General features: G+C 39.8%; 1 protein-coding gene across 16 annotated transcripts in view; it reads right to left on the reverse strand.

Moving 5' to 3' along the window:
* The window catches only part of LOC138742304 (diacylglycerol kinase delta-like), a 152084-nt gene that overhangs the window by 43793 nt on the left and 91857 nt on the right, over window positions 1-16434 (reverse strand). For 13 of the 16 annotated variants that reach the window (XM_069896553.1, XM_069896551.1, XM_069896548.1 and 10 more), the window contains 5 exons: window positions 13213-13345; window positions 11145-11251; window positions 2525-2650; window positions 1469-1571; window positions 442-604 (listed from right to left, as the gene is read on the reverse strand). In XM_069896553.1, coding sequence (XP_069752654.1) covers window positions 442-604; window positions 1469-1571; window positions 2525-2650; window positions 11145-11251; window positions 13213-13345 — 632 coding nt within the window. Of the gene's footprint in view, window positions 1-441; window positions 605-1468; window positions 1572-2524; window positions 2651-11024; window positions 11098-11144; window positions 11252-13212; window positions 13346-16434 lie in introns of those variants that run through there. The other 3 variants (XM_069896555.1, XM_069896559.1, XM_069896561.1) reach the window with 2 other exon arrangements.

Genomic DNA, 16434 nt, shown 5'->3' on the forward strand with positions numbered 1-16434 from the left:
AAACCGATCTGCAGAATTCATTGGAAATATGAATGATTCTGCCCTTCCTAAGCTAAAAGTCACCACACAACATTTCCCACTACTTATATCCTATCATATTACTCAACCCTTCACCACAGCGATTCTGCTTTTGTTTTTATAATATACACCTAATAATTCACCCAAATAAAAAGAGATTGTTGGAAGTGTTCAGCAGATCAGGCTTCAATAGCGGGAAGAGTTAAAGACTTGGCATTTAGTGGACAAGAACTTTGCATCAGAACTATAAACATGTGAAAACAGGACATTTTTGAGTGGAGAGGGGAATGATGCTACTTGATACCAGTTGGTTTTGTTTCAGGTTTCCAGCATCTGCTGCTTTATTGCTTCAACTTTGGCAAATAGTTTAATGAATTTTAATCACAAAGATGTTGCACGAAAGAAACTTGAAGCACCTCCTACCCAAGATGTGGGCCTCCATTCATCAAGTCAAACACCTGAGCTGGATTCAGCAACTGCTTGAATCTCCTCAAGAACTTCACCCCTTGATTATCTCCACTCTTCGAATTGACAAAGACCAGAAGTGGACTCGTACAGGATGGTGGACATGTTGCTTTCCAAAATCCTAGAGAACAGCAATGTGAACATAATGTTACTGAATTAGTTGTGTTCTCAGCTACACATTGAAGATGATGCTTTTAGTGTGACTATTACCCTTCAAACCTCTCAACTCAGGCATTCCATCCCATACCTACCATTGTAGTTCCCAATATTCCTTACACTGTTTCACTTGTACGTCTGGATTACTGTTATCATTGCTTCCCTGTCATTAATAAGAAATCCGGTACTAAGTGTGAGAATGTATTTGGAACTCTAGCAGAAACCTAGGCTGCCACTCCATTGACAGCAAGTCGCTGGGGTCTGCAGAACTGGAATAGTTATGTATTATCATGGTGCTTTTCAGCATTTTTCTGCCCCACATTTTGCCAGCTCTCCCTTTTCACCCATACAAGGGTGAACTCTTCAAGATTTTCTAACAGATACGCATACCTGATTTGATTCTCCATAAAAGCCTGCAGTCACTCCCAGAAACACACTCACAAGCTTCCTTGCACAGACACAGAACTATTCACGCTCACATAACTTACTGATCCTCTCCCCTACTAACTCACTCTCCCAGACTCAATTACTGTCAAAGTCTCAGCTGCTCACACCTTATCACAAACTATTTGAAACCCTTGAGTAGCCACCGACTCTCACAAGCCAGCCATCAGCGACAGACTCGAAACAATAGTTTTACATACTTCACACAGAGTTTCTGACTTACACTCATGTGTCATCCTTAACCGTCATCACTATTAACCATGTATAATTTCAGGAAAATATTTTGGCCAAATGTCTCGTCCTGTTTATTCTCATCACTTAGGTAGCCCTAATACATACAGGTCATTTGCTCTTTGACAAGCAATTGGAAAGGTCATTAACTTACCATCAGAGTCTATACTGTTGAGTGCAGTTGGAGGAATAACGGAAACTTTACACTGCCCCAGAGGACATTTGATAGAAAGCATGTCTTTACAAGCTGTGTGCACCTGTTGGCAATGAAATTATATGGAAATTAGCAATGCTCAATGCAGGAGGAGTGAACATGGACACACAAGAGCAAGGATCCAAAAAGCAGAGCAAGGGGTGCTCAAGGTAATAGAAAACTTGTGTCTCATAAAACTTGCTTCATTATGCAATTTGAGAGGGGCCATTTATAATGGGTGGAGACAATTGCCTTCGTTGAAATTTCTCTGCATGCTTAGGCAACAAAAAACATGAGTTAATTCAAAAATGTAATTGCTACCATAATTTTAAATAGACCTGGTCACTTAGAAATAAAATATATTAACATGTACCTAATTTCTTTATTCCTACGTATACAATTCAATAAATAAAAATCAAGTCCATTTTTTAGTGTGTGATACAAATATTTCACTCTGCAACAGCTGCATGCCTATTTTCTACTCTGTTTCTCTATACATGTTCCTGTGGCTAGTCCAGAAAAAACTGCAGCCAGATTTTTTTTTAAAAATCGATATTAATTATACAGCCCATCAAAACCAAATCAGCTCCAAACCAAGACAAATATTTTGGACTGCAGCAAGACAGAGCTGTGGTAGGGAAGACAGCAAACCAATATGCCAAGAGGAGTAAAGAGAGCGAGAAGTGAGCTAGCGTAAGAAAAATGGCAATGAGGCAACATTCAAAGTAAATGAAAGTTAAGCATGTGGAAACAGATGGTGGGATGAAGAGAAATGAGGACTTTGTGTAGATGGAAAGCAAAAAGGAGGAATTAATTTCTATGATACAAACAGAAGATTAAATTTTCATTGATTTAAAAAAAGTCAATTTTTACCTCTTTGATTTGTTAGGTTTTAAAATTTAAAGCCTCTACTGTGCTCACTCAAATGCAAGTGTAAGAAATCAACAGAAAGTATTTGTTGCAAGGGTATGAGAATCGTGCTCTGATTTACAATGCAGTAAAAATATTTCTACTCACCATCGCCTTACACCATAGGCAACGCCAATCCTGCAAGCGCAAAACACTGCCACATGTCTTGTCACATACAGTACATTTTGCACTGACAGGCAAGTTACCTTCCAACCACTGGTGTGGCATCGAGACCTAAACGAAAGAGGATCACATTTCAAATTAATCACCATTGTAGATACCAATGAGAACTATGTTCGCAATGATAGGAGTAAATTAAACTATCACAGCAGCACCAATACAACCAAATTGAAAAATAGCCAGAATAGATCACATCAAAAATGAATGGCATTAATCCTTGTAAAATTATTAGCCGAATTTAAACCAAAAGGATCAGCACAGATCTTCAGTATTAAAAACAGCTGAAACCAGCACAGACCCAAGCTAAGTGATAGGCTAGCTAAATTAGTTTCTGCCATATTTTGTGAACGAATCTGGTATAGATTTAGTTATCAAAACCCAGATTTAAAACTAGCAGTTTACATAGCCTTAGAAGTTACATGAATAAGAGATCAAATTTCCATCACCCTCAATATGTAGAAAGGATTTCTAGCCACACCTGGATAGCTGGTCTAATTTTTATATTATGTCCCGTGGTTCTAGGCATCCCAACCAACTAAAATAATTCCTCTTCATTTACCCTCTGTTTCCTTCAATACATTTAAACTGCAATCATCCAACCTTGTAAACTTCAGAGAACAGAAGATATCTTTCTAGTAAATCCATGCTATATTCTCTCCAAAACGAACATCCTTTCCAAAATGTTTGGATGACCATATCTGATAACAGATTAGCCTGTGGACTAACCAAAGCTTGTTGTAACTGTAGCAGTACTTCTATGCTCTTGTAATCCAGTCCTCTGGATGTAAGGGAGAGCGGACCATTAGCCTTTTAATTTTCCACCTCTTCATATTTTTACAATTAAGCACATGGCCTTCAAATTCTATTCAAACCTCCACTATTTTTGATATATTACAACATAGTAAGCACTACATGATACTATTTTTAGATTCAAAATTGATTATCTCACATTTTTCTGACTTAAAATTCATTTGCCACCATTTTACCTATTCACTTAATTTATTACTTTTTAAAAAAACTTTATTTATTCGTTCAAAATACAGATAGTAAATAACATATACAACAATAAACCAAAAACATGAACGTTATATTTTATAGAGAAAAAAAATGAAAAAAGAAAGAAAAAGAAATAGAAACCCCCCTCCCCCCCTTCAGCCAGCTCTCCTAAGGAGAGTCATAAAGAAAGGAGAAAAAAAAATTAAGGAAAAATTAAACATACATATTAAAATCTAATCAACATAAATCAAAATGTAAATATTCTGAATATAACAACCACTTACTAATAAAAAAACCTATAGCTGTCATGCGAAGCATATGTAATTTTTTCCATTATTAAAGAGTATGTCATCTCATTATGCCATCTATTAATATCAATCATATTTGTATCTTTCCACATACTAACAATACATTTTATCTCTGCAAATAATTCTAAATATACAAAAGCAAGTTGAAATTTATCTAATCCCAAACCTTTCAGAGATTGCAAACTGCCCAATAAAGATACTATCAGATCTAAAGGTATTTTAATCTTATACAGATTTGGATTTATCCCAACACTTTTTATCCATACCATCCTATAATATTTAATACTTGAATGAAATATAACCCTTCTCTGGTACCTTCATAAGAAAAGTCTCAAATTTAATCATTTCAGATAAAATCATATCACTACCAAACACACATTTTACCAAAAATCAAATTTAAAAATAAAGAAACAAAGAATTCTTATCAATGCCATAGCTGTCCCTCATCATTACGCTTAATCGAACCATTTAAACCTTGAACATTAAAAGTAGCAAACCTCAACTTTAACATATCTACTAATATCACTAAAGACCAATAATATCCTTATATAAAAACTCAAATCATCATATATATGCCCTCCAATAGGAGAAAAAAAAATCACAAAGTAAAAGCTAGATAATAAAAAGAAAAAAAAATAATTAACAAACCCCCACCTCCCAAAAAAAAACTAAGTAATCCCTAAAAAAAATTTGGGTGTGGATCACCCACCAGTGGCTGATGACAAATAGAACCTAGAACAAATCTCTTCCTCCCCAGCCGAACAAAAAAAAATCTCAAAATATCATAATGTCTTAAAAAGTACAATAAGAATAAGAAGATTCTGCTATTCATCCAAGAAATTCCAAACTCGAAGATCCCATTTCAAAAGAAGTTGGACTCTTTCCATTCCTGTTTTTTTTCCCATTTCTACCACTTCTTCCATTTCCAGAACAACCAGATTTTTCTTTAGGGGACAATGGTGGACTACGTCTTTGTCCTCTTATATCAGGCAATGAATCAGCAAGAATCATTGCTTCATGATCATCCTTAAAAAATCGAGATTGATATTCTCCATGAAACACCTTCAACACTGCCGGATAGCGAAAAGTAGACTTATAACCTTTATGCCACAAAACCTCTTTAACTGGATTAAATCAATGTTGACGTTGAATGACCTCTTGACTCAAATCAGGATAGAAAAAAACTCTGCTATTCTGAATCAATAACGGAGTATGTCGTTTTCTCGTATTTTGCACCGCCAGTCGAAGTATTGCTTCTCTATCCAAATAATTCAAACATCGAATTATTACAGGTCTCGGTGGCTGACCAGGTAAAGGTGATCTCCTTAAAGTTCTGTGAACTCTTTCCAATACCAAGCCTTCAGAAAAAAATTCTTGTCCTAGTACTTGTGGGATCCAATCTGTAAAAAAACAAAGAGGATCTTGTCCTTCCACACCTTCTGGCAAACTGACAATTTTCACATTATTCCTTCTAGTTTAGTCTATTTTCCTCTACAACTCCTTCTCACGTTCTCGCAATTCTATAACGGATTTTTCAACCTTCAACACTTTTTCTGTATGAGAATCCACTTGTTGTTAACATTCCAAAAAAGCAGACTGAAATTTTAAAAAATCTTCACAAGATGCTTCTACACGTGTTTTAATTGTATTCAATTCTGAACTTATCCTTTGAGCCAACTCATTCATTATAGTTCTGAATGACAGCATTTAACTGGTTACATTGTAATTCAGAAAAGCTCAGCCCTGCTTTCTCAAACGTAGTGGCAGAACCAGGTAACTGCAGCTCCTGCTGCAACTCAACAAAAGGCATTTTAACTGTCTTATTGCGGGTCTGGACTCCCAGCGATGGCACCTCGACTTCTATCATGTGTCCAGAGAAGTAACATCCACGACAATTTGCTGTCCATTCCCATAAGCACTTCTTGAAAAATTCAATAAACTTCAACAGCCATGTCACATTGGCTTTCTATGAAGAGCTGAAATTTTTCAATGAATCTTGTAACTCCATTGTAGACCCTCGGGCCATCACAGGAAATGGCCATCGAATGCGGTGACCAGCAAGATCTCGCATGAGCTGAGATGTCCATTTCCATAGGCTGCTGGTGGAATGGTGAAACTGGCTAATCACTGCCATCAGATTCCAGGGGGCATGAATGCACTGGTGGCATCCCTGAATAAACTCAGCGCCGAATACATGCTACCAGTGTGCGTGTCTTCTTTCTTCCACGAGTCTTGACTTAGGTTCCTCCCCTCCACGCCAGGATAGGCCCTCCCCTCTGAAAAACTTAATTTGGCCAGGACCTAATTTTTTTTAATGGAGGAACTGGGCATTGTGCGGCGTTCTAATAGCCCCTGGGCCTCACCCCTCCACATGGTCCGCAAGTCAGCGGGTGGATAGAGGCCGTGCAGTGACTACCGCCACCTCAATGAGGTGAACGTTCCTGACAGGTATCCAATGCCCCATATTCAAGTCTTTACTACAAACTGACAGGGGGCACGGATATTTTCAAAGGTGGACCTCATCAGGGGCTAGATCCCATTTCACCCAGAGACATCCAAAGAATAGCCATCATAACCCTCTTTGAATTGTGTGAATTCTTCTGCATGCCCTTTGGGTTAAAAAGCGTGGCTCAGCCTTTCCAGAGGTTAATGGACTCAGAGGGCCAGGATCTGCCCTTTGCAATCATCTTCCTCGATGATATTCTAATTGTCAGCCACACCTGCGCCGCCGATCACTTATGGCAACTCTTCTTGAGGCTGAGCGATTTTGACCTCACCATCAATCTGCCCAAGTGCCAATTTGGCCAAGAGACTATCGGCTTCCTGGGCCATTGAATCGATCATCATGGGGTCAGACTGCTGCCAGCGAAGGTGGAGACTCTCCGGGCTTTCCCCATACCTTCAACAGTGAAAGGGCTGCAGGAGTTTGCAGGTATGGCCAACTTCTATCACCGGTTCATACCTGCAGCGGCCCGCATCATGAGCCCACTCTTTCCCCTCATGGCAGGACCCAATATAAAATACAATGGACCCAAGAGGCCACCAAGGCCTTCCAAGCCACTAAGAATGCCCTAGCCAATGCCGCACTCCTCGTGCACCCCCGGACAGATGCTCCAACCACCCTCACCACAGAAGCTTACATCATAGCAGTCGGGGGTGTACTTGAGCAATTGGTCAATGGACAATGGCAACTACTGGCCTTTTTCAGTCAACACCTCAGGCCACCAGAGCTCAAGTTTGACAGAGAACTGTTATCCTTATCCCTGGCAATTCAGCACTTTAGGTACGTCCTGAAAGGCAGGAAGTTCAAAATTTACACGGACCACAAACCTTTTACATTCACCTTCCGTAAGGTGTCAAACCCGTGGTCAGCCAGTCAACAGCGGCACCTGTTCTACCTCTCTGAATTTATATGGACATTGAACATATAGCCGGTAAATCCATCGTAATGGCCAACTCCCTATCCTGGCCGGCTATCTCAGCAGGGCACGACCCTAAACCTTGCATTGACTATGCGTCCCTGGCAAAGGCGTAGCAAGCAGGCCCTGACATTTCAGCGTACCATACAGCGCTCACCGGCTTACACCTGAAGGACGTCCAGATTTTCCCAGGCAATCGCACGCGCTCTGCAAAACCTCAACGGGTAAACCTTGCCCTGTTGTTCCAGCCTCATGGAGGAGGTGAATGTTCGACTCAATCTGTAACTTGGCTCACCCAGCCATCAGGACTTCTGTTAAGATGGTGGCGAGCAGGTACGTTTGGTACAGCCTCCGCAAAGTGGTTGTACTATGGGCCAGGACTTTTACTCATTGCCAGTCGTCCAAAATTCAGACCTACACTAAAGCCCCCCCCAGACATTTGATCCTGCATGTTGCCGGTTCAGCCACGTGCATATTGACATTGTGGGGCCCCTACCTGTGTCCAGAAGTGCACGCTACCTCCTCACACTGGCTGACAGGGTGAACAGATGGCCTAAGGCAGTGCCACAACTGGAGGCTTCCATAGAGGCATGCGCATGACCCCTATTCAACACCTGGGTAGCGTTTCGGGGTCCCCGAACACCTCACTTCAGACAAGGGGCCCAATTCACTTCTAGTTTGTGGACCACCTTAGCCAATGCCCTGAGGACCCAACTCCACCACACCACAGCATATCACCCGCAGACCAACAGGTTGGTGGAGAGGTTCCACAGACACCTCAAGGCAGCTTTAAAGGCAAGGCTGACTGGACCTAACTATGCTGACGAGCTTCCCTGGGTCCTGTTGGGAATCCAAGCCGCACCCAAGGAGGACCTCGAGGCATCCTCCACTGAGCTGCTCTACAGCACACCCGACAAATTTGTAATGACCTCTGAGGACTTAGGGGAGCCGCCAGTGACCTCACTGTCCCAACTTCACAAGTGCCTAGGCACCCTGGCCCACAACAAGCCCCACACATACATCCCCAAGGACTTGGTCGATTGTAAACACCTCTCCAGAGACCTTATGATGGGCCATTGACTTAAGTGGCAGTCAGGAGACTTTTACCATGGGCCAGATGAAACTGGCCTACTTAGACTCTGACCGGCCCATCGGACCCCATGGCGCAGAGGTCGGCCTCCTACTAAGAACTCTGTCCTGATCGCTGGTTCTGGGGGTGGGGGGAGATCATCGTGTAACATCCTGTGACTTGGGTCAACACCGGAAATGGCCATCGAACGCGGCAACCGGCAAGACCTAGCACAGGCTGCGATGCCTGTTTCCATAGACTGCTGGTGGAATGGTGAAACTGGCCAATCACCGACAGCAGACCAGGGGCTCAATTGGAGCCCAGATGCTGGAACCGACTGATCGGTGGCTGAACTCACTATAAAGGGCTAGCTGCCCCTGAATAAACTCAATGTCGAATACACTCTACCAGGGTGTGTGCTTTCTTTCTTCCGCAAGTCTTGATCTACAGTCCAGGAGCTATAACCATGAGCTATAACCTGGCTGTAGCAGTAGCGACCCTGTTACAACCCCAACAATTTCCAAACAGATGAGTGTCCAATTAGCCAGTAATTCCCAGGTGTTCTTTGTTCTATTATCTCTCTTAAACAATTGGACATCATGCCAATTTTTCCAATGTAAATTACCAGTTCCTGAATTTAAAGTAAGTAACTTATAGTCAGAGCATTGGCAATGTACTCAAACTTCAGAATAGAAACATGCTGAGAATTTGATATGTTTTATCATCGTAAAAATCTTTATCGTATTTACCTAATTTACAGTAACTTTAGTGAGTCTTTGGTTCTCTTTCTTCTGTGTTAGGATATCCTAAATGCTATTTTGAGCTGTACTCTCAACAAAGAACAATCATTCCACCTGTTATTTTCTTTTTTAGCATTGCTATTATGCTTCATACAGGACATCTTCTTTTAGGAAAACCGTTATTGATAAGAAACTGGCTCAAATCCTTGTGAAAGAAAGCAGTAGAATATTTCGCTGAGTCATCTTTGACACTAGCAAAGACTAGTACTGTCCCCAGCTAAAAGGATTAGCCCATCACACTTGCTAAAGGAGCCAGCACACTCAACAGCTCAAAGAAAACGCAAAGGAACCAGCATAGTTACCAGCCAAAAGGATCAACATAGACTGAGCCACCAAAGACACCAATTATGAGTATGCACACATTAGCGATGCAGGAAGAAAATGCCTGGACTTCAACTGTTAAGGATCTATAGATTCCTGCATAAGGGACCAGCTCAGATCCCACCTCATACATTAGCAGTAGCCTCATCTAAATATCAGGGAATTGTTGCAACATCTAACATCTTGGGACTGGCGCTAATTTCTGTATGCTAATTTCAAATTGCAGTGCAAAAGGCCAGCACAAGTTCCAGCCGGAAGACTAGTAGAGATCTCAGCGAAAAGCCTCTAGCAAAGTCTGAAAAGTCACCAGTAGAGCCATCAAAGGCATTGAAACCATCACAGATGCTCTTGTCCCAACACTCATAACTATCCACCGTGTAACAATGAAATAAAAAACATTGTGTAAAAGTTTAGATGATACTTTGTACAACGGCGTGTAAATAAGCAGAGCAGGCCCAAGCACAGATGACTAGAACATGCCCCAGAGTGGCTTCTTTACCCCAACTCTTCTCAAGTGAAAGGAAATTTTGTATTGCAAGATGCAAATGTACAGTAGCAAGCAAGTGATAACAACCATTTCACAACTTCAACATTAGCAAGTACTTCTTCCACTGTCAAAATCAACTGCATGAAGGAAAACACAGAAATATCTCAATCCTTGCAGAAACATTAATGTAAATTAGCGTCCTCCTTGGTTCAACACCTCACAGATGAGAGGACATTGGTTCAAATGTCATTCAAGAGACTTCAGATAAAATCTCAGATGACACATCAGCACAATATTAATGGAGTTCTGCATTGTTAAAGGGGTTATCTTTCAAACGAAACATGAAGCAGAGGAGCTGCTTATTCAGTTAGATGTAAAAAACAAAAGCACCATTTAAAGAATTATGTGAATTTTCATGATGCTCCTGGAAGTATTTATCCCTCATTCTACTTTGTTAAAAATAGCCAGTAATTTAGTCCATTGCTGTTTGTGGGGCTTGGCTATATTATAACAATGATTCTATGATCAAAGGCATTAAAATATTCTGAGAAATGGCAAGTTTTTTCTCTTGTATCATAAAGACCTCACAAAACTAAAACGTTTGGCTCTACCAAGTTCTACCAATGGGTGGAGCTCCAATATTCAAAATTCAGATTTTTGGATTTCCCAAGACAGCTCAAACTGCAGTACTTAGTCCGATACAATATTCTTTCTTGTAACCACCAGCCAGCCATCAGACACGTTTTCCCACTAGTAACCACACAAAGACCAGTACTTTATCCTACTTTTAACTAGTCACAGCCCAGGGCCATGTTCCAGGTAACAGCTTGCAGCTCCAGGTCAGTTCCCAGCACCATGTCCTGGTAACCACCTGCTGCCCCGGTCTATGCTCTTCTGGTAAATATTTGGTGCCCGTTGCTATCCTTCTCCTTGGTAATGATTTACAGGTTCAATATAAACACTTTTATACATTTTTAAATTTAGCCCACTTCAGTACAGAAGCCACCTGCAAAAAGATCTGAACTCACAATACCAAAATCTCAATCATGTTGAATCATTCAAAAGCAGTGGATGATTTCCAGACTCTGTGTAGCATTTGCTTAGTATTTTGTTCATCAGCATTTGCTTGACTCCCATTTACAACATACCCCATCTTCATCTTCAATTATATCTTTGGCAATTGAGGCCAGCGTTGTCCACTTGCAGTTGTTGGTGGCTCTCACAGCACAGCGTTTGTGAGCTTTGAACTTACATACTGTGAACCAGAAAGGAAAGGACACGTGAGAAAGAGAGCGAGAGCAAGAGAGGGAGAAAGATTCATCAACAGGGTGTGTGTGTGTGTGTGTGTGTGTGTGTGTGTGTGTGTGTGTGTGTGTGTGTGTGTGTGTGTGTGTGTGTGTGTGTGTGTACACACATGTGCACTTGAGGTCATCACATGCACAAGCATCAGTGATTTTGTGGAGAGATGGGAAAAGATAATTGGAGAGGAGACCCTAATGCTAGAAAGGTATGGATCTGTTCCCATTTGGATATCAAAGGTGAAACTCTTACTACAGTCCTTTCTGTATAAATTATTGCCATGAGGGCAGATGGAGCTTATGGTGCTAAATAAAGACCGTTATTGACTAATACAATAGATCAGGAAGTTTAAAAAAACCCAAAAATCAACTAATCTCTCTGCAGGTCTGTATGCAGATAAGCAGAGCTCACTTTAGCAATCAAAATTCCTTCACTGGAATAGAGAGAGTATGAAAACTAATTTTAAGTGGTAAAGAGGGTGGGGGATTGAAGTATTGGACAAAAGCAATAGCCATAGTAGGGCAAGGAGTTATCAAGGTGATTCCACTATTTACAGAGTCAACTGGCTGATAAAAGGCAGTTAGGGAGAGAAAAAGCCAACAAGTTGTGGAATCTTTCACAAGAAACTTTAACTTTGTTTCTTTTTCTGCAAATGCTGCCTGATCTAGTAAGTGTTTCTGCCATTTTCAGTTTTTACTTTAGATTTCCAATACCTGAGCATTTTTGATTTCCAACGGTCAAGAGGCACCTATTTTACAGCCTTTGCTATGAGTCTTTGAAATTGACATCCATTTATAAAAATATCTAACTTTACGGAATGAAAGTGCCACTTATACATTCCTATGTGATTAGTATTTTTGCAGATTGCACCATTAGGATCTCAGGAATACGGATTACACTATTGGATTTTCAGTCCTGGATTCTTTGTACTGTGAAATTTTGCAACAACTACTCTGAACTTTGTTTCAAATCTATTTTTCGCCCAAGTATTTTTAATTATATCGCACAGCCAAAACAGTTATACAGGTTGTACCTCCTTAATCCGGCGACATTGGGACCTGGCCATTGCCAGACCACAGAAAATGCTGGAAAACAGAAACTGACCCCTAAGGGAACCCCCTATGTAAACATATCAAAGGTACAACAAAGCTTAAAACAGGAACTAATACTGTGGGATGGCACAGTTAGCGTAGTGGTTAGCTCAGTGCCTTTACAGTGCCAGTTATTGGGACTGGGGTTATAGTCCCGTGCTGTCTATAAGGAATTTGCATCAACGATGGCAGATTCAAACATGCCAGACCATGGGAATTGCCGGACCACAGACCGCTGGATAAGAGAGGTACAACCTGTATTATCAGCACAGCTGAAAACAGAAAGTATTAAAATACAATTTGAAAACTGATACTCACAGACTTTGGTAGTTAATAAAGCAAACAATTTAACAAAAAGTGAAGAGTCAAAAAGTGAGAAAATGAAGGACGTCCTTTGTAGTGTATGATCTGCTAAGAAGTTCTATAAATAAAAAGCACAATTCTTGGAGTAAGAAAGAATGTTTCCAACATGCTTTACATCAACACTCCATTCTTCCTTATGGAATGAATTATCAGTATCCTATAATTGCAGTTTTCTGCACCAAAACCACGGCTCACCATACATTATGAAATTATACCTACTTGTTATAATGTACAGTGTCTTTGATTGACCTCGTATGAACCGATGGGGCAAAGAGAGTGCTAGAAATAGTACATTTGAATCGGTAAAAGGATAAGCTCGGGGAAGAAGAGGATTGAAAGAGGAAAGATTATTGTTGTTAAGTTTTCATGAGTGTAACCATTGACAAGTCTCAGGATTGGCTCTAGGATGAGGTTGGTGAGAATGCATAATGAACTGTAAAACCATTCCATATCATCTTGTTACCTTCACAGGACAATCCATGAGATGTGACACCAGACAGAGCTTCTCGACAAACATTGCAGTATGTGGGTCGTGCATGTGAACAAGCGTACCAGTTGTGCATTCCTGAGAAATGGTCCATGCTGTACTGAGTTGACTGTTTGGAGAAAAAAACCCACAATATTTACAGATATTATTAAAGAATTTCTTGTCCATCACCCTGTGAAATCTAATTAAGGCAAACAGAACTATGGATTTGGTGGGAGCAGAGAGCAAACTGGGAAAGATGTGCTACGTTATATGCCATATCAGATATCTTTCCAGCATTATTTTTGAAATTTGAACATAGAGCACAATAACAAGCAATTCTGGCCCACATCCATGCCACCCAATTAACGCCCTATTATCCTACACCCCTGATATGATTTTTGAATGGTGGGAGGAAACCGGAGCTCCCGGAGAAAACTATGCAGACACGGGGAGAATGTACAAACACCTTACAGATGGTGTGAGATTCGAACCCCGGCCTGGACCCAATCACTGGCGCTTTAAAGGCATTGCGCTAACCACTACACCACTGTTTTGCCATTTCTTATGTCCCAAGCCCATTTTCTTAGCCCTAACTACCTGGTGATGCCATAGTTCATTTATGATGCACAAGGACAAATGCATAGATATACTCAATAATCATTTTGTTCTTTATTCTAAAATTGTGAATCCAACTGCAGTTCTGAAATATACTGGTTTAATCAAACACAATGCAACTTTTCCCATATTTGTAGTTTTAATTATACTAGGTTACATGCTGGTTACTCCCTCAATTAGGATTTCAGACAATTGTCTAAACTGGTGTTAAAGGAAACCAATAGCTGATTGTAGCAAATAGGCAAGTTGGCATGGTAGGAGCAGATAGAGATGGGGGTGGGAATAGAAGTGGTGAATCACAGAAATGTGGTCAATTTTACCACAACTCAACTATCATGTTGGAAGTTACAAAAAATGCTTTAAACAGCTTTAAAAAAGGGTCATTTATCTTGGATTCAATCGTTTCACTCTATTAAGGAAGGAGTAGGCAGAAACTGGCAGAATATTCTCTTGTGAGCATACTGGGCTTACACTAAAGCCAAATCAGTAAAACAGGAAACAGGCAATCTTGAGTAACATCATGACGCAATGGAGCATTTACCATGAAGATAAATAGTTCTCAAAACAGGCGTGTAGTGATGCAGTCAATTACAGGAAAGCAAAAATCCTTACTTTGCTGTATTATGAAGTTTTAGATGGTGCATCATCTTGCAGAATAAAAAAATCTAACAGAATAAGTGGATTGAAAAAGTTGTAGAAACAGCCACAGCTCATGACCTATATGGAAATCGTTCAAGCACAAAAATGAAATCCAATGCAAAGATGGTCAGAGCCAAACAAAATAAAAAATGCAATTTTGGAGAGAAACAAATAAAAAAGGCAGGATGGGAATCATGCATCTACTAATAGAATCATTTTGAGTATCATTGGACAGATTCCAACTGGAGAGAACCAACTGGTGGTATCAAGAAGCAGAAAGAGATGTAACTTATGAGTACATTTATAACCCAAAGATTAAGAGGCTTCAAACAGAAAATTTGAGGCAGTAAAAGAAGAGTGTAAACTGTTCACAGACAGGAAGGAACACTAAGTGGAAATTCAAGATTAATCTATTTATTCAAACACTGGTTGGCATATAGAAATTGCAGTTATGAGGAATGGCTGCATCTAACAGCAGAGATGCCTTAAAGGAAAGGTGGAATGAAAATACAAGGGAGAAAGGGTAAGAAGATGATGAAGACATTTGATGAAGAAGGGTGGGACGAATCAAGTGCCAACTACTGGAATTTACCTGTAGAACTGAATGGCCCTTTACTGTTATGAAAATGTTCTAGTATTAAACCTGTGGAAAAGTCAAGTTTTATCAAAGAAAGTAAATTTAACACCAAGGAATCAACTTGACAACAGAACAACATCTCATCCTATGCATCACGTCTGACCTCCCCATGAAAATACTCTAAAACATTATTTGTTAATATTATAGATGTTTTATAAATATTAATGCTCATAGAAACTTTGCAAGTGGACACACTAATGTGGAATGGGATTTCAATTTATTCAAGATGCTCCCTTTCATGCTATGCTCCACATATGGCAAGTAGTCACCTGGATAAGTTACTGGAGGAAATGTATCCTAACCATAGACAATATATTAATGAGGGTGAGGAGGAAAAGGCAAATACTAATTGCAGTATATTCTGGAATCAATACCCATTTCAGACAGCTATAAACAATAGAGAACAAAAGGTACACATGAGTATTTCAAGAATGTGAAAAAGCCTGACATATCACAATCACCCTCTTTATACTGTTACCAATAAAAATATTGTGTAATAAATTGTTAAATATAGGTTTATTTACACTATAAATAGATTACATCTCTTGAAATAAGACACTCCTCACAAACATTTCCTCCATTCTAAGCTTTCAGTGAGAAATGTAGCAGATATTTACTTTTGCCACTAAAAATGCCTTAACTGTGTCCTTGCCAACTACATGAGATTTGCATGTCTATTTACTGCACTGGTAGCACAGTCAGGTTTTAATGCAGTGCATTGAACTGATGGCTCTGTAAAGGTGTTGCAACAAACTTAATAATGACTTAAAATTTTTCTTCTCATTTATTTGAGCCTGGATCCCAATTGTCCTAAAATCCAAAATGTTCACAAATGTCCAACAAAAGAACGTAATCTGCCATCTAACTCTGTTTTTGCCAATGTGCAAATTCAAGCCTGTACTGTATGGCAAATTCTTTCAATACTTTTAATGACAAACAATTTCAGGGCAGTGAAGTGATAAACATTAAATACTGTACCAATGCCATCTAATCTCAGTAATAAATATGAAAGAAAGATGTTGCTTGTTTAGATCATCAATCTGTTAAAAATGAAGAATCAAATGCTAAAAATAGTCAAGAACTGATTAGAGACTGTAACAATGTCTAGCTATAGATAGCCCTTTCCTTTATGTAGCAGTCAATCTTCCTGAAAGACTCCAAAAGCTTTCAATGAAATTAGGTATCATAATTTTCAACACTGTCTAAACTCCTCTTTCAGTTTGAAATCATGCTTTTTTGCTCTTCTCTGCTGCAAATGCCCTGCACTCAGTAGTTAACTCTGTAGCCCCTTTCACACTTGCAAGTGATCCCAGGAATTAATTTAA

The sequence above is a fragment of the Narcine bancroftii genome, chromosome 9 (assembly GCF_036971445.1).
Source record: "Narcine bancroftii isolate sNarBan1 chromosome 9, sNarBan1.hap1, whole genome shotgun sequence".
Lineage (NCBI taxonomy): Eukaryota > Metazoa > Chordata > Chondrichthyes > Torpediniformes > Narcinidae > Narcine > Narcine bancroftii.